Below are 27,322 nucleotides of genomic sequence, written 5' to 3'. Positions count from 1 at the left end.
TATATATATATGTATATGTGTGTATATATATATTTGTTTGTTTGTTTTGTTTTTGTTTAATGTGAATCAGAAATGACAGGTCAGTTTTTTCATCTCTGCTGTAATTCACTGCTTTCAGGGCCCTGGTGTTGTCCTGCTTGCTTAGTCTGCCTTCACATCAGGCGTAGCGTCGCTTGGCCGGTGGTTTCAGCCATCGATTAGCTCGCTCTGCCGAATATCGGTAGACCTGCTGGACATCGTGTACTTGGAGTACAGCGTTGCGCCTGTCCATTGATCTATTCTCACGCAGAGAAATCAAGCTTTAGAGACCAAGAATTGATGGCATAAAGTTCAAAAGGAAGGTCTGCGCTCGTACGTCTTCTAAACGAGCCAGCTCTGGTTTCCCGCAGTCTTGTTGATGATGTTGCCATCTTTGATCTCCAGACCTCACTTGTTTGTTCTCACAACAGTGTCATTGTCACACCAGGCTGCTCCATCTAACAGCTGGACATTACTTTGAGAGAAAAACACAATCACTAACAATTTGACTTCTTTAGACGGCCAAAAAAAAAAACAAAAAAACAAAAACTTTTAAGAGATACGACTTCCTCAAGAGAGCCAGCGGTATTTCAGTTTTTAATCAAACGATTCGCAATTCTGCTGCTGCGGTGTCGGACGAGAGGAAATGGTCCGACAACGGCTCGGTTCGGTTGGATTTATGTGGAAAACCGTCTGCCGCAATCCTTTATAAGGAGATTAAACGATCTGATCGTCCAGCGGTGTCGGAAACGGCAGCGTTGGTGATCAGTCACGTGCAGGTAAAGGGATTTGGGGGGGAATAGATGAGATGAAATATCTCTTTGGGGAAAAAAAGTTATAAAATTGTCACAGGCAAACTCTCCAATTGTTTGAGTGGTGAAAAGTTAGGACCTTAAGGCAAAAAGTGATTGGATTTTTTTTTTTTTTTTTTTTTTTTTTTTCAGGATCTCCAGCTGTATAAAAAATGAATTAGTGTCAGCAAGCAAACCATAAAGCAAGGCGGCACTGTGGAAACTATAGTGGCTCTGCATTGTTTGCCCATACTGTCCCACTGAGCTGCCACTCAAATATTTCTAAACCTCTTTCTTATTGGGGGGTTTCTGAGGTTTTTGTCACTACAAATCCGTCTGAAGAGAAACTATATTTCATTAAGTCACCTCAAATGGTGAAACTCATATTTAGATTCATTATATGCTACACAGACTCATACTTTGGTTGTTTATATCCATTATTGTTAATAAAAATCCAAACTTCAAATTAAACTTAAATTCAAAAATTCTGTATTTATCCCAAGAGGAAATTAAATTAAATATTCTACTCATCCAAAATTGGGTCGTGGGTCTGACTCTGGCCGAACTACACGAACAAGTCTTATTTTGGGGCTGCTTGTCTCTGGGATCTCATTTTTTCGGCCATGAAATGAAATCACATTTAAATGGCGTTCAAAGTGTGGTTTGCTGCTGGATTGTAGCCACAGTCGATTTTTAGTTAAATATTTTTTGTTGCGATGCAGCTGCGCCTTTAAGCTGGTTTTATAGTTGACGCGTTGAAACGGGCGCAAGAGAGCGCGTGCCAAACGTGACGTCATCGCCCGGGCGTGTTGGCCTCGGATGGTGTTCTTGCAGAGCAGGTTCACCTGCACTGCCATTTATATAAGCCCTCTACTAGTCTATTGCTAACCTTGATCAAAACTTAATTCACGCTGTACCTCTACACTCTAACTAGTAGAGCACAGTGGACTTTCATTTAAAAAAAAGGTGAGGATTGGGAATAGGTCCATAAATGACCTCCCTTTATTGGGAAACACTGTGAAAGTGTTTGTAGTTTACACAAGTACACACACACACACACACACACAAATTAGAGCAAAAATAGTCCGCGCTGTGTTTCTGTCAACATAGACTCACCTGGAACAATGTACTATAACTTTAAGACATGACATGCCAGCTGAGGCATGTAGAGTCTACAATGTATCTCAGGTTTTGGTCTGATCTTTTCCAATTGCCAGTGTGTTAACACACACCTGTGATGAAGTCTCAGAAGTAGACATAGTCACATTTGCTGAATATTTTTCTTTCACACTCTGGATTTGGTGTTTTTGCTTTACCATTTACCTTTTTTTTTTTTTGTTTGGTCTGCCATTGAACCTTTCCTGATTGTGTCCTCACAAGTATGACATAAACCTTCACCGAATCCTATCGAATAAAGATGTAAAGACGCAGCTCTAAGATTTTTACATAGATTCACCACAAAAAGCATCAACCTAATGACATCACAACAGCGCAGGACATGGGGAGACTTTCATTACCTTTAGTCTGGGGAAAAAAATGTCTGGGCTCATTTTTCCCCCACGTGGTTCTGCTACAGCCACACCAGCCTTAGTTGCTGAGAATAGGTCACCTCTCCCTATAGGTGTAGTTATTCTCTCATTAAAGGGCTGGTGGGGATCTTACTCTGCCACAGAGCTGAGGATTATAATACATCAGAGTTGCACTTATTTGAGCTGTTCCAACAGTCTCTCATAATAATCGTCTGGCTCTTACGTTTCCTCTTGAGTGACGGGAAGCTATTATTTCAACCCACCAGAGGCTTTCTGAGAACCGCTCAGAAACGAGTAACTGAAATCCCGAACTTGGACCTAGCTGACACAACTCTCACAGCCGCGTGGGACTTTAAACCCCGGAAGCTGACCAACCGCAGGGAGGCGATTCACTGTTCCACTTCGTTGCCTTCGGTACGGTAACGGCAGCCATAGATACCGTTACCGTGCAGCGCGAGGACAAAAGAGGAGTGTCGATCTGGACACCCCGGTGCACAGCAAGAGAGGGTTTTACAGCGAGGTGAACCACTGTGATAAACATCACGCAGTCAGTGAGAAATATTGACGCACTGTTTTAGTCAAAAAGCTTTAGTTTAGCTTGTGCCCAGTTCCCAAAACTGATATGTTGCCGTATAGCCCAAGGATTTCCAATGTCGTCTTCTTTTTTTTTCCAGTAGTGTTTTTTAGAATTGTCAGATAAAGTTGCGGCATGAAAGAAAAACATTCTATTTAGCAGCTATGCTCTTTTTATTAGTTATATGTGGGGGAGTACAAAGGAAAGCCCTACAGATAAAACGTTTGTGTTCTGCAATTAGTTCTCACATAAAGAGAAGCTAGAAATATAATTAAAAAGTTGAGCGAATGATTTCCCAAAAAACTCTGGTGAAGGTAATTGGAAAACTTCTCGATGTGTTCTGTTTAGGTGATGATACACAGTACTGAGTTCATTTCAACAAGATGGGACAAGATTTTACAAATTACAAACCGTCTTTTACAAAAATCTGTATTCAGTATAAAATATTCTAGTCCATATTTTTTGGGTGTCTTTGGTGTCTAGTTCTTAGATTGTCCTAGTGCCAAAACAGTATTCTCCCTTTTTGTGTTTTCACAAATGGAATTAAAGTTTCATAAATTTCATAAAGATGTGTTCTGGGTTTGTACAACAATCCAGTTCAGGTTTTACCTGCTAATTTAGCTATCTTAGCACTGTTGGCAGCTTCTCTAAATTGTTCGTATCTTGTCTTGTGTGTCTGGTTGCGAAAAATGCAATCTGTCTTGTTGGGGAAACAAAAACTGTTTTGATGCACCTTCTGTTGTACCTAGCTGACTTGCTAACATTGCCAATTAGTTAAGTTAGTTAAAAGTTAGCAAAGCCAATTGAAGTCAGTGTTTTGACACTTTCTGGCTAAGTAAATATAATACTACACATTCCAAGTATGTGGCTGAATATCGCATGGCATACCTCTGCTACTTTTTAGCAGAGTTGCTAGCTTTAACTCACCAATTTATTTTTAATACATCAAGCTAGTTTTATGGCTAGTTTGTTGGTGATGTATAAGATGTTTTTTTTTTACAGTATTACTCAATTCTTCCGCAACTTCTGCAAGCTTACTTGCCAAGAGGCTAGCAAAGCAAAACAATACAAACATCTCAGTGGGGTTTTTTCACCACTGCAGCTATAAAGTCAATTAGGTGCCACAGTATGATCTGACTTGAAGGTCCTAGATGATGTATTATCTTTTGTCAGTAGGATTTTTCAGAATGCCTTTAGCACCCAGATTGGCTCTAAACACAACTCGATGATGGCCCCCCACTGTGCTGGACTGTTATCAGGCTGCACCAGCATAGTGATAAGCTGGCTTACGCTGCCGTTCTCTGGCTCTGCCGCAGACATGGCTCCACGACCACGTCAAGCATCTGTACCTGCAGGATAAACAGCGGTTAGCATACTTTACACAGCCCACAGAGGATTTTTGACGGCGTTTCAAACAGTTACTGTCCCCAGTTGCCCCTCGTTCAACTGCCTGTTGTTCTCTGTGTTTGCCTTATGTTGCATATTTCATTTGCTTATAAGATTTTGCTTTGTGAATAGCATATGGCAGCTTGACAGAAGGATGTGACCTGGTTTGGATGGCTCCTTGAGATTCATTCGATTAAATTTGTGGGATTTGTTTAGCCTGTCTTTCATAGAGGAACAATAGGATTGGAAGGCCACTTTAGCTTCTGCACATGCACGGCTGCCATGCGTATTCATTTAGAAATGCCACCTAAATGTCAAAATAACTCAGCAATAATTCTTGAGAGAAAAAAAGATTTCACTCCTCATGTCCTCAAGTGTTATAAATAATTGTTAGGTGGGGTTTATTTGATTTTATTAGGTTTTGATTGATAGGTTTATTCCGTCGAAGCGTTTTATTTTAGTGGATACGCTAAGACAAACAGCAGCTGCTGTTCTGTTGTTTTCATTGTGTTTTTATTGGCTGGATGCCCCTGGAGATTTGTACAGTGAGCCTGTATGGCACACTTTCTGCAGAGGTTCTTTTTACTGGATAAGATAAACTTCATTTAAACTTTTATTAGGCGCTTCTTCTCTATTATGTTTGTGGCCTAAACAAATTCTTTAAAATACATTCGGTGCAGCAGTGCTCTTTTGTTTACAGCCATCACTTCATTTTTAGCCTTAACCTTATTGACTCTCGGTAACGTAAAGCCAGCCTTTACAGTCTTCCAGCATAAGCCGCTTCCGCTTTCATGTGAAGACAACGCACACAAGAAACAATGAGTCAGATAAGAGACAATGTGCTCCCACAAATGTTTTTACAACATTTCATCTTTCTTAAAACCATTGTAAAACAAACATTGCAGTCCCAAAAGAACATTAAAGGGAACAACAAAGATTTGCGGCGGTGACATATTGTTTGTGGGGTGAGGGTGGTCTGAGTATAAAAAGAGGTTTGTGGGAGTTGTGTGAAAATTCTCATCTCGGTTGTGAATATTGGGTAACAACCTAACGGGGAAATTGGAGCATTAATCTGATTAAATGACTTGCTTTTACAACTATTCCTGTGTCAGTGTTAACCTACCACCCTGACAGGTAACACCACACTAATGAGTGAGGCTGACTACTAGTTCAACTGCAATAGTTTACTGCTATATTTCCTTAAAACCAAGGTACACTTGTCAAAATATTTGGAGCACATACCTACAATTAATTAATCTCACATTTTGCAACATTAACGGAATAATGTCTTTTCTAGTGTGACGTCTAGTGGCTTCATTCGAGATAGCAGTTGTCTTAATTAAAAAAATAAAGTCGCCATGTTGTGACAGTAAAGTATGCAATAGATAGATTAGGACCTTCCACAATGGCTCTTAATAACTTTGGCTGATTCTAAGATGTTAAAATAAACAACAACTACTGGTACTTTCAATTATACACATAAAAAAAGTGCAGGTTTTAGCAGTTTTACAGTTTTTGCTTTGAATAATTTAATTGAATTTCCACGACAGAATGACACTACAAGTACCAATAACATTTTGAAAAAAACTGTCCTTTTCTTTTGCCAATATCAACATCCCATGTAAGAATTATATCCATCTGGTTTTGCTAACATCTTTTGTTTTTCTGTGTATTAAAACTTTAAAATAGAAATAAAATGGTGATTCTTTAGAAATAACACATTTCCTATAGTAGATGTATATAACAAATAAAAAAATGTGTCTTTTGTCTGAATGAGTTTTATTTATCTGGAATGGAGGCAAATATGGTTCTTCAAATTGTAAAGATTGCAGATGCCTGGACAAAAACAACCAATCAGAGCCCAGATGAGCATCTTAGTGATGTTCTTCAACCTTATGTCTGCTGCTCAATGTACTAATGGTGGGGAATAAAAAAAACATTTATCCAACGTTTTCAGTGGTTATGCTAACTAGCGTTAGCACTGGTGACTGGCTATGTTGTGGTGAACTAGCTGCAGCTTAACAAAGAGCAAGTGGGAGAGGGTGAGTGATTGACGGCGCTAAAACCCTCCTCCTCCATCTGATTGGTTGTTTCTGACTGAATGTTGTATTTCTGCAGTTAGCACTGGTAGAAGGCAAAGGAGCTTGATTTTTATTTTTGTTTTTTTTTTCACAGATTATACTCTCAGGACATAATTTTAACAGATATGTAAAAACATTTGTTTAAATAAAAGTTAAATTCTGCAGCTTTAATAAGGCAATAAAACCATAATAGCTAATTGGTCAAAGAGTTTTAACCTTCACCTTGCTTAACACACCATCAATATCAAGTTTATCTTTTTTTTTTCTTTTGATCCTCCCTCTTGATTTTCTGACTGTCTGTGTGCGCATAGACTTTGACTGGATCTACTTCTGGTCCTGGAGTCGCTTCGTGGACTACCTTCAGTGCGTGCTGGCCTTCACGCTGGTGGCGGCCTACATCACTTACCTCCTCCTGGACTCGGTGCTGTTCGTGGAGACCCTCGGCTTCCTGGCGGTGTTCACCGAGGCAATGCTGGGAACGCCACAGCTCTACTGCAACTACCAGAACAAATCCACAGAAGGCATGAGGTAGGGACTCAAAAAAAAAAAATCAATACACAGCTCAGTTTTGAAACGTAGAATAGGAAATAAAAGCTTTGTGTCGTGGAGAAAAATGGAAAGCATTTCCAAGTCACGTGGCTTATTACATTTTTACAATGCTTTCTTAGACTAAACTAAACTAAATGTAAATCCTTTTTCCCTTTTATCTGTTATACTTTTTTTTATAATGAGCTGAAACTGTGGGTTTCAGTATAAAAAGAAAATATCCTGGAAGAAGAAAAATAGCGTATTGTGAGGGATAGCCGTCTTCCTGTGGCGATACAAAGAGTTCATTCACAGTTAAGGGAAACACAAACATTTCCTGGTGAATAAATTTGGATCCGGGTTTGAGGCGTCTCAGATTGTCGGACTCTGAGTTCTTCTTCCTATTTGAAAGATTTACTTCATCAAAATCCCAAAACCTCACACGGGGAAGTCAAAGCACCAAAAGTGAACAGTGAGGTTCAAACCTTTCATTTTTCTTCCTAGGATTTGGCAGATATTTGTTGTTGTGTGAACTAAATCCTCCTCAGCATTGCTTCTAACCAGTTTTTTGCTAATCCGTGGAGAGATGGAAGTATGGACGAAGAGATGCTTCTTTTTTCTGCTGGAGGTGTTCTGCTGATCCACAGTTCTTTTTAAAGCATCCCTAAGGTGGTTATTAGATTTCAGTGAGGCAATATGCAGGCAGCTTTTACTCCTCTTCTTTGGGAAAAAAATAAAATAAAATTTTTCAAACTTGTAGGATAGGAATTTTTATGATCAGACAAACTTGTTTATACAAGCGCTTTAACGTCTTTCTCAATTCTTTAATTCTCAATTCAAGCTTTGTGACAGAATTATCAAAACAGGCAAAAAATAAACTTAAATTATAAAAAGAAAAACGACAATTTGTTACCTCTTCAACAATAAACCAAATATGTAATGCTTTAATTTAACAAATGCAAATATTATTTACACCTGTTTTTTGAGGTGCTTTTGACATCTCAAAAAACAAACACACCGCTGACTTCACCACTGCTTCTGTACTTCGGTTAAAAACTCCATAATTCATCACGATCAGAGGTAAGACCAACCTCTTACACATCAAGCCACATCACGCATACGAATATGCTTGGATATGCATGATGTGGCTTCAAAATGAGCTGAGGATCAAAAATAGCACCAAGACGTGTGATTAGTAGACAGAGGAATGCATACATTTTTGCTGCTTCCATGCCTTTATCTCCTGTAAACTGTAACAGATGAGAATGATGAGGTCTCAGATACATTGCTACCCCAACAGACGAGTATCATCAACCCATCAATGAAGTTAGGTCCCATAGCTGCTTGCAAAGGTGCCACATATAAATGAAAAAGGAGTACCAGAACTGATCCTTGGGGCACTTCGTAGGAGACAAAATGGGTCAGTGATCTGGCATGTCCAATGGAGACAAGTTCACATATGTTCATCAGGTATGACTGGAACCAAATAGGGAAGTGACACTTTTGAATTATATTTTGGAGAAGGTAAAATTTTCTCCAACTTACTTGTTTTGCCCTATTAAACTGTGCCAAATTGCAACTAATCATTTTTTGCTTTTAACTACAAATAACCCCATTGCCTTCAAAAAACACATGGTATTAAGTATTTTTCTTAGTATCAAGTTAGAATTTCTAGCTTTGTGACAACCCTGGTAGAAAATAATTTACGATGATCGCAGGTCTTGATTTCTTGACAGGCACGGGGCGGAAGACTATTTGACTGTCATTGGGTCTTTCTTCTAATATTCAGAGTTGCAGGCCAATCTGAGGCAAAACTAAACAACATCAGCTCCGTCTGTGATTACTGATGAAGTCATCCTGCTGATGAGAAAATGTTTTATTTATGAGTACAGCTTCCAGTCCCGGCAGCTCTTTGGGGTTTTGTGCTGTCACTCCCACTGAGCAGTGCCTTGCTAATGAGTATATTGCCTTTCAATTGATCATTAACACTGACGTCTGTTTTTGAGCTTAGTGGAGCCCGGTGATCTAGAAGTAAGACAGGGAACCCTTACGGTTTGGCAGGTTTGTGTAAATTGCACCTGTTAATGGAATTCCCCAAGACTAATGCCTCATTTAGAAATAACATATCAAGTTTCAAGCTGTAATTAGCTGCTTTGATGTACCGTTGATTTTATTTATTATTTTTAAAAGCATGTGGGTATATTTGTACAATCTGCAGTAATAACCCCTGGAGACGTTTGGAACTTTGAATGTAGCGCACTTTCAAATCATCGGTGAAAACTCATCATCATTATCGGATTCAAAGACTGTTATTAAACCCAATCTAATTTAAATGTTGAATTTGTTCAATTGAAATTGACTTGATCAAAGAGACGATGTTTGAACTTGACTATGAGCTCACGGCCCTCATGAAAAGCTTTTTTTTAAATAATATTTTTGCGCTACATGAATGCCTCGCGCCCTTTTCCCGCCTCTCTGCTGGTTGGCTTTCAGGATCAGACGGATTACTGGGCTCCTGCCGGGCTGCCTGTCCACTTAACGGGCCGCGGCGGCTCCCATGCTGGGCCTGTCCAACCTCTCTCTGTCCTCAGCCTTATTTTTCGTGTTCGTCTTGCATCTACGACGCCCAGCAAAGCCCTCTGAAATCTGCTCATCCTTGGTTTTTTGAACTCTGAAAACTGTAGCTGTTTATATACAATCTGAAATGAAACTATTCGTCTCTTGGCTCATTTATGGCTCACAGTACAGCTGCAGACCTAGATCTGGGTGCCGGTGGCATCATAATAGTGTTCTAAAAACAAAGGCTCTGCAACTCACCCTGAGAAACTGAAAACTATTCCTGCAGACATGAATTCATCCGATCATGTAAGTAATCCTGGCGTTGTGTTCTTTCCATCGGTATCTTCAGCTTTTCTTTTGAGTGAAAATGGGGGACTAATGTAGGTTTAACCTTTTTGCCTTTTTTGGTTTGTTGTTTTGCTTGTATTTCTTTCTAATTCATGTAAACTGCCTTGTTGTTGAAAATGTGTCGCATAAATAAAATTACCTTACCTACCTTACCTTTGAACGATTTGCAAATAGAGACTATTTAAAAATTTTAAGTGAGAGATTTTCACTACATGCGTCTCCGTTACAAATGTGTTGATGTTCTGCTAATTTAAAAAAAACTACACACTTACACACACACACACACACACACACACAATTTTACAATTACAGTAAATAAGAAATACAGTTAAAATCATGTCGATAAGTCGTTAAGAAACATTCCACACCATGATTCACCTACCACTTCCTGTCGTTTTCGTCTTTGTTGCCGGTAGTAACATCTGGTTGTTGATCACTTGAGTCGTGTGATTGCTCTGAAAATCTAAGTGCATGCAGCATTTTTCTTCTCATATTTTCTTAGTTACAAAATTGACTTTGTAATGTAATTTTTTTTTTTTTAAATAAACGCATCACAATTTACTATTTCAAAAAATTGTTAAGCCTTCCAGCCATGAAAAGCCCATCTTAAAAAAAAACATCAATGAGATGATCCAAATCTCACACAAAAGCCTCAAACATTACTTAGGTTAATTAAAAGACCTTTTTTATATCGAACAAATGGTTGAAATGAAAGGAATCAAACAAAACAAATAATCTCTGGTACATTGTATTACTTTAAAACCATTGTTGTGTTGAAAGGGTAAACATAAAATCATTTGTACAATTCATCATTTCAACTGTTTATGTGAAAGTTATATTGATTTGAGAAGTCTTTTAAGTTTTATTCTTTTTAAAAGAAGGATTTAGTAATGGGAAAATAAATATGTAGAAAGTTTCTGAATTATGTTGTCTGAACACTGAACACTGAATCCAGGAAACTTTGTGAGCCAAAAGAAAAAAATGTTAGCAATTCATTCTGATTTTATGAGGTGAATAATTTTAATGATTTGTTCAGAAAGGAGGAGGAAGTCAGGAGAAACATGAATGGAGAACTAAAAGACTGACATTATCAAAGTATGTAAAAACGGTGTGTTGTCGTCCTTCAATTAGCCGGAGGGGTGCCTGACTATTTGGGACAAAAATTGGCATTCAAAAATCAAGACTGTTGTTCAGAAAGAGCAGGAGATTCTTAAAGAGACAGCGGCCCAAATCAAAGGCGTTAAATTATGAAGTGAAATTTCTTTTTGGTCACATTTTATATACATACAACATTTTTAAAAATGCTTAATACGTATGTCAGCATCCATATATGACAGTAGCTTTAAGTTTTAAAGAGACTTCAAGGTTTCCCCCAGAAAACCTGCTAAGCCTGATGGTTGGGTGCTAGGGCAGTCATTCATTCACCGTGGTTTTGATTCAAAAAATGTTTAAGATTGACAGGAAATTTTTAAGTATCACTTGACAATGATGCATTATTGAAAGATTGGAAGATTAATAACTGAACATATAAAGTCTTAAAAAATGGAAACATTTTAAAAAGACTTAATTAAGCAAGACTTAGCCTGGTGGGGGCACAAGTCAAGCCTGGTGGCCCGCCAGGCTTATAACACACTGGGTGCTTATAACACACTGGGGGAATCGCTGGACTTAAACTTTTTCAATCAGAAAACTTCCTTTGGAAATTACTTGAAAGGCAGGTTGTGATTTATCGGTTTCAAATCTCAAATATTTTTAGTGTTTCTTGTTTTTAAAGTAGGATAATATTTACTCTTTAAGCATTATTATATTTGCATGGGCTTTTATTATTATGTCGTCGTTATGTTCTGCATGGCCCTTTTCAACACGACTTAAAATAATCCTGTGAAAGCCGCCCAGTTAGAGGCCTGAAGTTGAGTGCTTGTTATGCTGTGTTCCCCGCTGTTCTCTCCTTTCAGTCATCAGCTGCTGCAGCCGCACAAGGCGTACTGTAGGACACTGTCATTTCCACTTCTGTTTATTGTTTGTGTCCTCTCCTCCCCGTGCGCGCAACCTGTTGAGTCTGACAGGCTGTTGCTAGGTTACTTTACCTCGCCGCTATGTTCCAGGCGTCTGAGAAAGAATGTGAAAAACCTACAAAGCGAGGATGGTTTTACCTTCATATTACATATTCGTTTTATTATTTAAAGGTTAGAGCATTAGTTGGGCGTTAAGACTAGGCTTGTTTTGCGTTCCAGCTACAATGAAAGTAGATTAGTTCAAAGCAAGAGGTGAATTTCAAAGAAATAATAAGCAGGTTGAGTTTTTGAGCAAAAGTGCAGATGGATTTGTGCAGAAGCAAAGCAGAAATGTGAGGAAAGCAAAAAAAAAAGAAAAAAAAGATGAGATTAAATAATTTTTGTCTTTATTGAGAAAAATGTGCATATGTTGGAAAGCTAATTTTAAATATGTCACAAATTAATGCCAACAAAAACGGATGGACAGTTCTAAAAATAAGATTGGTTTCACATGTAAGTTTTGGACAATCACCCAAAATTAAGAAGATAGGGGCCGGTTTACCTCCTATGACTTAGGAAATTATTCCTAAGTCATAAGATCAGACCGATGTCATGGTTTAATCTGTGAAATAAGAGATTCTTTTGGGTCAACCTGTTGTAATGATGAAGGCTTTTTTAAAGGATCTTTTTAGAACAGTGACACATGAGCAAAAGTCAGATTTGGGAGGTTTGATGTCACTATCCTGGAGAGATTTCACGTGTTCAACATCGTTACAGTGTTTGTATCTATTTGGAAGCTTTTCCACCTTCCTGGTGGCAGGGAATGAAGTCCAGGGAGGACAGAAGTAAGAATGACTTATGCTGGACGTCGGCAGTGTGTACACGCTTCGGTGCTTTGCCATAACACCTTGTCAGACAGCCGACAAGCAGAGCCGTTTTTAATCATGAAATATGAGTTGGTTTCAGGTGGGAGGGTGATGGGTCCTGCTCTGTCCCTGGAGCTCGGCACCGGAGGCATTTGGTATTTATCTGAAATTAATTCACAAGCCACAGGTTCTCTGTTCTTCTCAATGATGCCGGTTGATAACGGCGACTTCTCTGTTAGCGTAATGGATCCTTAGAGGTCTGCAGTAATGCCACTCATGCATTGTGTATGTGGGGACAGCATCAATACTCTGGTAACCCCCAGGGTCGTTACCCCGGTCTTCTTTCATTGTTTGGATGGTACAGTTTGTCTCAGTTCAGCTGAATAAGACTGAGGTAGACTTCAACTACAGTCTGGATCTTTCTACCTGTGCAGTCTGTGCTTAGTGCTATGTGTTTCTAATTTGGTCAAAACTAACCTTTCTTAGCTAAAGCTAACTTTCAACTGATCACAGTTTGACATGCATATAGAATTGAAACATATGTCTTGTTTGCTGAGTTCACTGAATAACCTCAATCCTTCACTACGATAATGATGCAGAACACATCTAAGCAGAATGGTGTTTAGCTAGTTAGCTAATCTCTACATATTTGTTAAAACTGTCACCGCATCATGACAGCATGTTATGAGACAGATAAACATTGATCTCCTCCAGCTCCTCCCTGAGCTGCTATTGAAGTCTGGAGAAATGCATCAACCAGAATCAACCAATCAGAGCCAGGAGGAGGGTCTTAGCGCTGTCAGTCAATCTCGTGTACCTGCTGCTAAATGTACTAATGGCGGAGAAACAACTCACTCTTTATCTGTCGTCATCAGTGGCCATGCTAACTAGTCAACAGGATCTGCTAGCTGCAGGGGAGGTGGAGTGGGGATGAGCACCATCACATGAGATTGTGAGTGACAGCGCTAAGACCCGCCTCCTGGCTCTGATTGGTTGTTTCTATTTAGCAGAAACAGAAATGAAAAAGGTCAGCCACAACCATAATTAGTGTGTAACCCTTGTGACACACCCCAAACTTTTTGCAGTTAAAGCTGCATTATGTAACTTTTCTGACTATTTTTTTTTTTTTACATATTGGTTAACATTATCTTTATGTTGTGACAGTATAATGTAAGACTGATAATCAGCGCATGCATTAGGCGATTGACAGTGATAAGCCCCGCTTCCTGGCTCTGATTGGCTGTTTTTGACTGGGAGCGGTGTGCTTCTTCATGTAATAGAAGCTCAAGGAGATCACATTTTTTTCATAGACCGTCTGTCTCCTAAAATCACTACATGGTGGTAGTTTTAATAAATAAGGAATTTAAAAAAAAAAATGCATTTGTGTAAAAGTCACATCCTAAAGCTTTAATCAGTTTTCAGAGTACTTAATGCATGAACTACTCTCCCCATGCCTGGCTCTTTATCCCTTGTTACTCAATTAAAAGAAATCCTTTCTGACCGAGTTGGAGAACTTAATGATCATACATTATTCAACAAAGTAAAATACAATATAGGAGCTCAGTGGTGCCACTGGGTTTCTTTGCAACATGCTCCTCTGCTTACAACAATTAGCAAAATCTTAATTGGCAATTAATTTTGAGCTCCCTAATAAGTTCCCTTAAGGCCGCGCCCGAACACTGGCTTTTTTTTGTCATGACGGATTAGCAGCATTCAGGAGTTTGTCATCAGTCTCTTGACGCTCAGGAGTGCACATAAAACCAAAGCGAGACTATCTGAGCCAGCGCTCCAGTAAATATTTGTGAAGGCTGATGTTTTACGGGCGACATTAGGTCAGGGGGACGGTTGTTGGTACGACTTTGCTGGGATGTGGTCATGTTTTCAAGCTGCTGCTATAATTACCTGGTCCCAACACACCGAGACGGGCCATAATGAAACACGACCCACACTCGCACACGAACGCAACACGGAGAGCCGACCGGGACGTCCGGCCAGCCAGCCGCAGCCTTATAAGGACGGCGGTGTTGAGCCGCATCCCGGTTTACCAGATAGCAGAGCCAGAGCCTTATTTAGGCCCGCAGGCTGCTCTCCTCCACACACAGCAATGTGCTGCAATAGATGTGAATTGACTGCCGTTGCTGTCGGCCAGCAGCTCCCACTCCCTGCTTTCCAACCAAATGACCTGGTCCGCGGCAAAGCCCTCCAGTTCTCTGCTGAGAAACTCTTCAGATCATCTGTCCAACCCATCATCTCTCCATCTGCTCTGATCACTCACGGCTCTGACGGATGAAAGGGAAAGTTGCTTCTGTTCCTTCAGGGGTGAAAGTCCAGCTGGGCGAAGCAGCAACAAAGTCCAAAGTCATTTGCGAAGGAATGTCTCGGGCTGTTATGTGGCGCGCAGTTCTTCCTCTAAACGGAGAGAAGAACACAAAGCCATGTGATACAAAGTCGCTGCTGTGATTGTTTCATATTTCAGAACAAAGCATATGGTTGAATAATTCTTTTTGTACACAATTACATATTTGAATGTTAAATTCATTCATAGAAAAAATAAAATCCGTTTTAGTTACCTGTGTAAAATGTATTTAAAGAATAACTTCAGCGTATAATTGTGTGAGATCCCAGCGTCTCATTGGTTGGTCTGTGGAGCTACGGACCAATCAGATTGCTGCGGCACATCAATATAAAAGAAATACAGAGTTGAATGGCTTCAATAATTACTCATTTAATATATCCCAATTCATATTATTATTACTACTTATTGTCTACTTCACTCTTACTTATATTTTATTTTTGATTCCACAGTCATATTTAGTTTTTCTTAGAGTCAGGACTCATGTTTCAGAAATGGAGTTTACTGTATGGTATGAAAAACAATTATGTAAATATTTTTATCTGAAAAATGTCATTTTTTGAATGTGAGGTAAAACATTCATTCATTCACATTCATCCAGTCATGGACTTTCACTGGCGACATTCTGTAAAGTTCTCTCAACAGCCCGGCTCGACTCGGCTCTATTTCGGAGTGACCGCGTTTCCACCGGCCCAACTTGGCTCTGCAGCAGGGTGCCGCCTCCTGGTGGCGGGGGGTGTAGCGCCATGTGCTGTGCTTCGTTACATGCGACCCAGAGGTCGCGTTAACGGAATATTTTACGTATTTAACCAGTTATTTTTTTAAATGACAGGAAAATTTAAACCACTGTCTTTACACACTTTACACAAAGAGTTCATCGCAGAGGCAACTAAAATCAATCAATAAAAGAATCCTTTCTGAATATCATCTCATGGGCACTCAACTAAATGCGTCTTTCTGACCGGAAACTGGCGGCGTGTTGAAGAGTTATGGACCGGACGCTTTGGTAGAAAACGTTCAACAACTTTTGTAGAAATAGCGCGTTTAATTTCAGTCTCCATTACATACAGAACAGATAAAACTAAAGAGAATGCAATGTTGAATCCATTTATAGTCTAAACAGAGGAGCCAGCAGTTTATCTTGAGGAAATAAATGAAGGTGCACAAGTTAATTAGATCGTAACATGCGCAGTGCGCTGCGGCTGCACAACCAACGCGGACGCGGCTCTGCCGCTGCAAAGACTTAAACTTAACTCACCCTGCGGCTTTAACAAATGGAGCTGAAGACGTGACCCTCCCGCGCCCACAAGGAGAGCGGCGCTCAGAAGCGCGGCAGACATAACATCTGTCTGTTAAGGGGAAGTGAAACCTCGCAAAAAAAATGAATAAATAAATACATAAATAAAAGTCCTCGCACAGGGTGTAAAAGAAGGGTTTAATGAATCGGTTTGGTTCAGACTGATCCAACTGCCCGATGAACCAGCGCAGATTTCTCTGCAGATGCAACCAGGAGGAATTTGTGAAGCTGGTCGTTCAGACCCCAGCAGGTGAAGTGCTGGTAATTTAAGTGGAGTCGTTTAATTTAATTTATTGTAAGTTATTGGGGCCACAGTCAGTGGTTTTTGTCACTATGGAGAAAAAGTTAGTTGTTTATCTGCTTTATGTGTGATGGGATCTGGATTCACGGTTCAACTGGGTGAATATTAACTAAATGGCATAAAAATGCGGCTAAGTAACCGATGTTAACGTGATTATAATTTGGCGGGTAAAAATAGAACATGATCGATTATTTTAAATCCTGTCGGTCAAAATGACGAAGAACAAAAAAGTCTAGTGCGACCTTACACCCCCGGGCCGCAGCAAAATTTCCAAGTCGTGACCGGTCCGCGGTAATAAAAAGGTTGGGGACCACTGACTTAATCTATACAACTTTAAATGATTACAATTAAGAAATGGGATTCGTCAGCAGTTTGCTACTTCTTCAGCCAACATATTTTGCTTACTGGGTCAGTATGATGTATTTTCTTGGCATATTGTGCCATTTTATCAAATAATCAAGTAACTATGTTAACATCAGTTGTTGTAAAAATGCTGTATGCATAAAATATGACTTAAAAGAAATTTCACTTTCTAACAAATGCCTTGAAATTGGGCCTCTATCTCTTTAAGAAATTCCTGCTCTTTCTGAAACTCCGCCTTAAGGAAGTCAACACAACATGGCTCCTCTATTAACCCTTTAACAATGTTTATACTAGCATTACACTGAGAAATAGCTAGTATAATGATCTCTGCAGATGCACTTTCACCAATTTTTGCTAATTGTTCCTGGCTAGTCTGAAGGAGCTGAGTGGGTAAATCGTGGATGAGGGCTGCTCTGAGAAACTGCAGCTCTGAGCAGGAGCCACGCCTGTTGGTTTGTCTTCTGAATTTTGGATTCCATCCCTATTACCGTCTCCTCCCTTTCTGACTGGCTACAAGTCACATTCAATGGGCTGCCTTCTCGTCTGTCTTTCAGAAAGACCACACACACTGCAATATTGGGCCAAGACAACTCACCAAATATTAGATCAGACCAGCCCAATGTGCTTCTGAGAAGACTATATCACTCTTAGCACACCACACACAGAAGATCTCATAAGATTATCTTTAGAGCCACCACAATAATCGGAGGGAGAAGGAAAAATTGTTTCAAAAATCGACATCAATATCTTGATGTGTGAATTAGACATAAGTCAGCCTCTGCTGGAAGGTCTTATCCAGAGCATAATGTGACAAATAAGTAGCCAGACATGAATTGATCAAATGCCAAACCAAACAGCAGGTACACGACGCCATATCTGAGAGAGCAGGCGCTAGGGAGCAGTGGGTGAGGGGATGTAGGTGCTGTTTCCACGGAGCTAATAAGCTCCATACCGAGAGACGGGAGCATGAGGGAGGTAGGTTAGGTAGGCAGAGGGAAAGAAAGAAGAAAAAGCAAGCAGGAATGAAGAGGCGTGGTGAATGGATGGAAGGAAAGGGAGACATGCTGTGGAGAGTAGGCTCATGATGAAAGGCCAGGCAAAAAAAACTTCAGGATAGATTGCCAGTGGGAAAAGAGTTGGAGAGAAATGAGTGAGTCTGAAAAAAGTGGCAAGATTGGCAGAGGCAGACGGTTGGGGTTACAGTCAGTCCAACTGTGAGGAGAGACGCTAGATTACTTCTTACCCCTCCTCCAGATATGCTAAGAAGCTTATAGGAAGGCAGGGAATTTCCTGACACAAAGCTTACCTTTTTTGTTATTATTATTTTCAGCGGCTGTTGATAATAATAATAATAAGAAGAAGAAGAAGAAGAATTTCTCCCCTGAATTATTTATTTCGGGCCTTTCTATTAGACAATTAAAGGAAATCAGGGCAACACAGAAATTTACTGACTGTGTACAATTCAATCAAAGGTTTTGACCTTAGTACAGGATTTTAGTGTTCATCTGCAACATTCAGAAAACAGCTGAAGAAAAACCACTGCTGCTGATCACATGAGTTTTCACAGGACTTAGGCAAACGTACTAAATTTTGAATAAAATGGACGAAACAGCAGTGCAATGAATGCTTCCCAAAAATGATCATTTAGGGTGGATTCACACCAGCCCTGTTTAGTCTGCTTTAATCAAATTAGTTTGTTTGTCTACAACAGCGGTGGGCATTCCCAGTCCTGCACCTCTTAGATGTCTCCCTGGTCCAACACACTTCAACCAAAGCTGAATCACCTCCTAAGTGAAGTCAAGTTCTCCAAAGTCCTGCTAATGACCTCATTATTTGAGTCAGGTCTGTTGAAGTAGAGACTTCAACTCAGTGGCTCTCGAGGCCTGGAGTTTCCCAACCCTGTTTGTTTGGGGATGTGTGAATGCGTAATCGAACTCTGATCCGGACCAAAAAAGTCAAACTCTGGTTTGCCTACAAACTTCGGTCTTGTTTTGGTTAAGAGAACTCTGGAGTGATTTGAAGGCCAAGCAGATTAGAGACTGTTCCAAAAGCAGGAAGCTGACTACATTGCAGGGTATTCTGGATAAACAGAACCAAAACAAACACGTGAGTATAGCTCCAGCAAGAGAATGGCTTGTGGTGAGTCCATTGTTGAAGAGCATTTGGCAGAAGATAAATTTTACAACCACTAAATTCCGATTCTACTCCATTTTTGTTTGGATTTTGTGAAGAAGGAAGTTGTTGTTCAGAGGGTTTTGTGTCGTTTCCTTCGGTGTTTCTTGGCGCAGCGCCACCATAGGCTTTGGAGTGAACAGGTTTTTCAAATGGTTCAAGTCATTTGACACAGTGCAGTGTAAAAGCAAACCGCACCAGCTGAAAATGTAGCGCATGTTGCAATCTTGGTCTCCGGTCTAACCGAGTCTACCCGACTCAGGTGTGAAAACAGACATAAAAAAATTGACCCTCCCTGGATTTTAACCTGACCCAGAAATCCACCGGACTTGACTGGCTTTCTGGAAATGTGAATCTTAAGGGTCTACCAATAGATGAAGTTTGCAGGACAAGAGAATACACAATGTTGGGTTCAAAATAAAAGTTACGGCATTTTAAAAATATTTTTGCAAAACTTTGCCAAGTAATCAGAAAATAATCTAGTCCAGGTTCTTCTAAAAAAAAAAAGAAAAGTGAAATAACTCTTTATTGCAGCTCAAAATGAAACTGTAAAACAAATACGAACAAGATGCCTCTACCAACAGTCTCTCTCTGACTCAAAACAGGGTACCTCAGGAACTTCTTCCTTTTTGTACAGCCTTATCTGAGCTCAACCCCAGCAGGATCTATTGACGTTTTCTTTGGATTCGGTCAACATAATCTCCATTTATCTGCCTGACGATTCTTTAAGTAAGTTTGCACAGGTTGGAAAGCGACAGGAGCTTAGGAATTGTGGAGTCAGGTAATTGTTTAAACCTTTAGTCGGTGCTGGTACTGGGAGGGGATCCGTCTGATTCAACTCAGTAGGGGACATTGATTGAACGACCACGCTGTGTGCTCGCTCTGCAGTAATCACCCGCCGCAATTTGTAACCTCAAGAAAGTGAGAGATGCTACAAGCAGGTAAGAGAGGAGACAAACGACACAATCAGCCGCGGGGAGGTGCTGAGCTGGAGGGCCGATAGCACGGCTAAATTAGGTTTCTAATCACCGGACACGAGTTTTAGCCAAGAGCGTACGTCAAGTTGTGGTTTAATCACAGCTCTCTCTACCGGGCTACCCAGGCTCTCCGGAGACTCAGGACTCTGAGGCAGATACCTTTATGTCTGAGCAAATAAAGCTGGATCACGGGGCATAAACCAAGCCATTAAATTCTGACTCTGTGACACAAAGAAATGTCCCTGCAAAGCTCATTCAAATAGCGCTGACCAAGCAGAGCGCCGGGGCGAAGAGCTTTGAAATGCCTCGGCATGCGTTCATATTGTCGCAGGCAGGTTGCTTTAGGAAACACATCTGAGGACCGCAGACAATGATGACTTAGTCCTGCCTTTGTCAGCATGCAGCCGTGACTCAAACTGAAGTGTCTGTTCAAAGTACTTTAGCCAAACAGCGGAACACGAGTGAGTTCAGCAGAACTTTCAAATTGGTTCTGCAATATCTAGAGCTCACTTCTACAGAAGGTCCATTAAATGTGTCCTTCTGTCGGCACAATGTGGTGAAGTTTAGATTAAATGTACAATATACTTTGTTCAAATGCAGTAGCATTGCAGTACCAGAGCTCTTATGTACTCTGTCTTCAAAGCTGTTTTAAGGAGAATTATAAGTGACTGCATTCACCCAATCATCAGTGTCCAGTTTATCTCTCAAGTCCTGCAGTTCAAACATGTTTTGTTTTACAAAACATGTTTGAACTGCACTACTTTTATAGTTTCTGCAGTATGTAGGAGAACCACTAAACCAGGGCATGCTGAAGAATAAAAATGTAACATCACAGTGGAGTCTGGTTGCTGCTTATGCTGTTGTTGATGTAGACACCAGCATTTCTACTCTTCTTCACTGGTTCATTTCTCTTTCCGCACTGCATTTCTGATGGGGAATGGAAGATGCTTGGATGAACTCTGCCCCACCAAATTACACGACTGTTCTGTTCTTCTGTGACAGTAAAAGTTAGTATTTTACCTACAAACGTGTCCTCCAGTTGCTTACATGGCTGTCAGTGTGCACTGAAAGCTCCTTTTATGAGATTTATAGTCACAAATGTGCCACAGGATGTGGAGCTAATGGCCAACCAGAGCTCTGAGTATTACAATCATTATTTCAATTTCCTATTGCTTTTACTCTGTTCCAGTTGCTATTTCCTTCACAGCTGAACTAATAACATTCCTCTGACCCTCCGTTCCCACTGTGATGAGGATTCAATCTCTGTTACTAAACTGAACTTGGACAAAACCGATCGAACATCGTAGAAAACCAGAACAGGAAAATAAACTGAGCTAGGGTTTCATTACAGAGAAAAATGGAAAACATATGTTTTGTGGGTGAAATTAAAACTGTTTCACCAAACATTTTTGTTCTCAAGTCAAAGACAAATATTTGCAAGTGAACAACTTTGTGTGATTTAAAAAAAATTCGCCATGCATGGCTAAAAAAATGTTCACAGTTTATAGTTGTAAACTGTGCATGATTATGAAGTGGAAGGAGGAAAATTGAACATTTTAGCTAATGAGAGTTTCTGCTTTAATAATTAATTTTTTCACCCCAGCATTTAAGTTCTTTCACATTTTAAACAGGAAGTGCAGAGGGAAACAACTTTTAGCACCTCCTGCAGGCTAATCATAGTCAGTAGATTCAAATCTTGCTTTTAAAGGGGCAGTATTGTGTAAAACTACTTTTTTGAGCTTTCCATCATGTTATAATGTTATTCCCTCTTGAAAAACATACCTGGAGAGTTGCTTTGATTCTTTTATGCATGTTTGAGGAATCCTTTCATCTCCATGGCAACCATTCAGTAGTGGAAATGCTGATTATATGCTGCTTCTCAGTGTAACGCTGGTAAAAACGTTGCTAAACGTAGAGGAGCAATATTGTGATGACTTCCTGAAGGCGGAGTTTCAGAAAGAGCAGGAGATTCTTAAAGAGACGGAGGCCCAATTTCAAGGCATTAGATTAAAAAGTCAAACTTTTTTCAAGTAATATTTGATACATACAGCAACTGACGGTACAAAACACATAACACCGCCCATTTAAGATCTTTTAAATGAGGGATTTCTACTACAGTACTTGCCACATTTGATCACACCTTCTCTTTGTCTTCCCTTTAAGCATCAAGATGGTGCTGATGTGGACCAGCGGCGACACCTTCAAAACGGGCTACTTCCTGCTCACAGAGGCCCCCGTGCAGTTCTGGACGTGCGGCCTGCTGCAGGTGTTTGTGGACGTCGCCATCCTGTTCCAGGTCTACTACTACAGCCGCTACCCGCAGAAACCCGTGTCCCACACCGTCTCCCACACCACCAGTGCCAAAGCTCTCTGAGGTGCCGCCACGCGTCCCGAGGAGACTCCAAAAGACGAGCGGTGAGGAACGGGTGGGGAGGGGCGGGATGCCCAAACACGCGCACCGAAGGAGTTGCTGCTTCTGCACCTCGGCGGTCGCAGCAATACCTTGAGGAACGCTCAACGATCATGAAGACGTCTTTCTTTCCCGGCACTGAAAATACACGCATCATGCAATCGCACCCCACTCAACAAATCAGCATGTGCATGTGGAGGATTTTTAATTTTCTATACTTTTTTTTTTTTTTTGCAAAAGCAAAAAACGCAACATATGAAAACTATAGATATATTCTGAGCTCAGAGGAATGTGGATGAGTTTTTGATGCTGATGAATGTTGCACAGAACCTCTGCCTTAAGACTCAAACACGGCTCAACGCATTACCAGCAATCCAAGAGTTGTGTTCAAAACCCGTAGGAATCCACGTTACTGAATGTACAAACGGGCATGTCTGGTCTAGTTGGACAGAAGTTCAAAATCATTGGTTTGTTTTCTTTATTTTCTTGTATTTTTTTTCAACATAAAGCCAAATCAAGAAGGAATTCTGAGAATGTTTTCTCTGACTCTTGATGACGTTACACTGGGCTGAAAATGCATCGCATAGAAAATAAAGTAAAAACATTAGTGGCCTTGAGACAGAGATAAGAAACTGAAGCTCCCTATGGCAGCAATATATGTTTTCTATCAGCCATTGATTACATTTTTTATATTGTTATTATTATTGTTACTCTGATGCCACAGATTTCAGCCTCAGCTTTGCTTTTCCCAGAAAGTTTTTGATTCCACTCGACTGCTGGGTTGTGACATCAGAAGCTGGGCTGATTCATGGAAGCACATGGGTTTTATCATTTGGGTTACTGACATTGTGTTCATTGTTGATGCTAAAAAGTGTCTCGTATATGTAACATAAAAAATACAGTGCAGTTTTCCGACGCCCTCCTAATGGAGCCAGTCAGATTTTCTGTACATTCAGACTTGGTTCCTGATTCGTTGCTGTGGACAGATTACAAAAATGTTACCAAATTAATGTATTATTTAATAATCCACATATGACCTCGTCCATATTTTCTGAGTGAGACATGATGTTTCTCTGTTTCTTCTATTTCTTTCCCTCAAATTTAAGTCTTTCAAATCGTCAAACACATTTTAATACAAAACGTAAAGATTTCATTTATGAAAAGGAGGAAAAGTGACCAGACCAGGCTGGTTCTATGTGAAAATGACATGGACACCAGCCAGACCCAGGTCCGATTGGTCCTTATCCAGAACCTTCTTGACAACATGAAGTCGGCTAAAAGATCTCAAAAAGCTACTCATGATATTTGAAGTCAAATTGGAATAAATGTGATTATGTTCAACAGTTTTAAACAAACCTCTTTAGAAGTTTGTTTTTAGATTCTATACTAGACTACAGAGATGCAGAAAACACACAAAGACCACCTCTGAAAGCTTTTAGGGTGGTCTAGTCAAAGCCTTGATTTTAAGATGCCATTATATGAACCTTGTTAGTCATTTCATGCTCATAAACCCTCCTAAGTGACTGTAGTGACTGTACAGAGTGGGTCAAAAATGTTCTGCAGTAAAATACTTATTTCCAGTTACTGATTGTTTAGATTTTCACATGGGGTCAGTTTGGTTTGGATATTATTTTCTTGTTTGTGTTGCCTTTTGCATTCATTTAGATTTGGTTGTGTTTTGTTTGCGTGTTTGATAAACAAAGAAAAGCCAAAAACAGAAGAAATCTGCAAATAGACAAATTCTTAATGCCACAGACTTTTTTGCAAAATTTCAGTCGCACTGAATACTTTGATCCACTCCAGGACTTTCTCAGCCTTCAGTCACGTTTTTTTAGATCAACAAAACTTTAATGGACAAAACCACTTTTGTCTATTTAAGAACTCTTTGTTCTTTTCTTTCGTGGATTCATTTGTAATTTCACTTTTACAAACTTTGCGTTCTGTATGACTCTGTCCTAAAAGCCATGTAACAGACTGAAAGCGCTTTGTTTTGTTGGTGATTGAAAACGGTGTTATGCAAGTCTAAATGTGAGAAAACCAATCACCCATTTGATGCTGCCGTGTTGTGAACGAAGCGGGTCGGATCCAATGAAAGGTGTCAAATTCAAACTGTGCTACTGTGTCAGAATGGGGTTTGTTACTCCAGCCATTGTGTCACTGTCTTATTTGTTTTACTTTTTTCCACAATATTATTATTTTGTCAGCTAAGTATTTTGTCTTGACAGTTTAATGCTGACATCCCTACGAGTTCAAACTGTGTTTTCTGCCAGATTAATTAGAAAAGTTGGGCTGCTGTCAGTTGAGTCGCTCCATGTATTTTGCATTAAAAAATGAGGGATTCTTCATCGGCGCAGACAGAGAATTTGCATAAAGTCTCATGAGATTAGAGTTAAAAAAACAAAAAACATTTTGTTACCAAAGCTGTAGCTATGTTTTGTTTATGCTGCAGTGATATTACATTTTGAATTTGGGGCCTGTTAGAAAACTTTGACTCTCTACACTCATAGCTTGAAGAGACATTCCAATTGATATTCTACAACTTGGAACTTGGAAATTCAAAATCTATTGACTTGTTGGACGGGTTTGACATACTGAAGCTAATAGATCCAAGATTAAAAGTACCACTATCTCAGCAATATCACAAATCTAAAGCAACAATGTGTAGTATGATTTCACTGCTGTTAAAAAAGCAGTCTGCCAACAAGCTCAGAGTTTGCCAACTGTAGTTTTAAAATGCCATCGTCTTACCAAAGTATGTTTTTCTTTGTAACTTGAAATACTTCCCAGCGGGTACGTTTTTTTGTTTAGTTTGTAGATGAACAAAGTTCAGCGTAGAAAACCATTTTGTCAGTTGGCTGGCCAACAATGCTTAGCAACAGATCAGTACTACGTCACTACTGTATGTTCCACGTTTTTGTGGCATTTCATGGACAATAAAGAGCAGAAATTACAAGAATAAGAAAAATGTGGTTGATTTCAACATCATTTTTACTGGACCAAGTCTGTTTACACAGCATTCTTCTACTAAAGAGATCATGTCGCTGTTTCTCTAACTAGCTAGCAACACATTGGCTACTTTCTGACTTACAGTTCTCTCTTTGTGCTCTGAAGTTGGATTGTCTTTTTGATTGAGGTACAAGGCAGAAATACAACTAGTATTTCTGCTAGTCAAACTGAAAAAACCTTGACTAACAGCTTTAAGTTTGCTTAAACTGTTTTAATGCTCAAATAAAGAGACAAACATTATTCATCAGCGTATAGCTAGTAGTAGTTTTCAGTACAACAATCCCTTGTTTTCATACTAGCTAGAAGCTAATTAGTAAACTAGCTTTTCTAGTTAGAAAAACTAGTTTTCTAATAGAAGCTAGCTTCTAGCTTTTGTAGTAGCTAGGAGCTAGTAAGAAAACGGAATACTCCTAACCTGGGAGACATATCCAACACAGCATCAAGCTAAAAGTCTTAGCTAGAAAATTAGCATTAGCTCTGTAGCTCTGTTAGCATAACTATGCTTTAGTGAGCTTGATGGCTTTGTCCTTTTTTTATGTTGATACACATTACAACATAACAGATGTTGTAGAAGATGACTTTATTCATAGCATAAATTGTACAGGAATAAAAAAATTATTGAAAAGCGAAGTGGCTAAAATCATAATTATGAAAAAAACAAACTATTTTTGATTAAAAAGCTTTATAGTGACATATTAATGATTATAAGAGCACAATGATTACTGTAACACTGCTTAGCAATGATAATGTCATATTGGTAATGTAATGCTAGAGATTCAGCTTCCATGTTTTTAAAATTATTTATGATAAATGACTACCAAATGTTATAAAATGTAACTATTTTTGTATTATATCAGCCTTCAATATGTTCAGCAAAAACTACACGTTTTCCTCTGTCAGTGCAGCATATTGATCTAGGCAGGCTGTGTGCTCACTGTTGGCCAAATGAAAATAATTTCCTTTTTCAGGACCGACTGGTTTTAGAGCACTGGTTTTAAGTTTCTTCTCTGTTTGTATTTTGGAGGAGGAGCACAGACTGTCAGCCCTTCAGTGAGACCTGATTCTGTCCTCTTCTGCAGCAGAAACGTCTCTTTGTTTCCACACGGACTGGCAAAACGCTGCTCTGAATATTTTTAGGAGGTAGGAAAAGAAAAATGTCCTCCTTGAGTGACTCTGTGGCAGGAGCTGAAGTGTACATTTTATTTACAACTATTTTATTACATGCCCTTTGTACTATCTTCTAATGCCAATGTAAAGCGGTGAACAGCTGTTATTTAAAGTCTGTCGTTTGTCTGGATCAGATCAAGTTGAGCTCAGAGTGGGACGATTTTTGACTGTTTTCTGTTTTCTCTCTAAACCTAGAAACCATTGGCTTTTTTCTTCTTTTTTTTGTATGTACCAAAAATATCAGTACCAACTGTTTGTTTTTATTGATCCTCCTACTGTTGCTTCTTTCTTCTATGAAACTCTCGGTCCAGTTCGACGGCTCTCGGACTCTCTGGCCTGTTTACACAGTGTTATCAAATGTACTGTGGCATTACCACCCAATAAAGACACTGCTGAACCTTGACGTTATTTTTTCCCCTCATCATGACGGAGATGCTTTTTTTGTTTTGTTTGTTTTTTCCTACCAGACATGCAGAGTTACTCTGGGAACCATCAGCTGTCAAAGGTGGAAGGAGCCCAAAGCTGTGGTCCTTCTCTGGGCATCTGAACGGTGAGCAGCACAGAAATGAAAATGAACAGAGCAGAGACAATAACAGGAAAATAAC

At 39.7% G+C, this 27,322-nt stretch overlaps 1 protein-coding gene and 1 long non-coding RNA gene across 3 annotated transcripts in view; one reads left to right on the top strand and one right to left on the bottom strand.

Moving 5' to 3' along the window:
* The window catches only part of LOC103472030 (uncharacterized), a 15,195-nt gene extending 6,000 nt beyond the window's left edge, over positions 1-9,195 (bottom strand). Inside the window, exons 1-2 of the long non-coding RNA XR_534788.1 lie at positions 9,186-9,195; positions 7,935-7,936 (exon numbers count right to left, since the gene is read on the bottom strand). This is a non-coding gene — a long non-coding RNA (uncharacterized LOC103472030). The remainder of the gene's footprint in view (positions 1-7,934; positions 7,937-9,185) is intronic.
* Positions 1-27,120, top strand: part of slc66a2 (solute carrier family 66 member 2) — a 33,038-nt gene extending 5,918 nt beyond the window's left edge. For both annotated transcript variants that reach the window (XM_008421383.2, XM_008421382.2), the window contains 2 exons: positions 6,691-6,907; positions 22,298-27,120. In XM_008421383.2, coding sequence (XP_008419605.1) covers positions 6,691-6,907; positions 22,298-22,508 — 428 coding nt within the window. In that variant the 3' untranslated portion in view covers positions 22,509-27,120. The remainder of the gene's footprint in view (positions 1-6,690; positions 6,908-22,297) is intronic.
* The last annotated feature ends 202 nt before the right edge of the window (positions 27,121-27,322 follow it).

This window comes from Poecilia reticulata, linkage group LG11 (genome assembly GCF_000633615.1).
Source record: "Poecilia reticulata strain Guanapo linkage group LG11, Guppy_female_1.0+MT, whole genome shotgun sequence".
NCBI lineage: Eukaryota > Metazoa > Chordata > Actinopteri > Cyprinodontiformes > Poeciliidae > Poecilia > Poecilia reticulata.
This window is presented reverse-complemented; position numbering and strand designations above follow the sequence as displayed.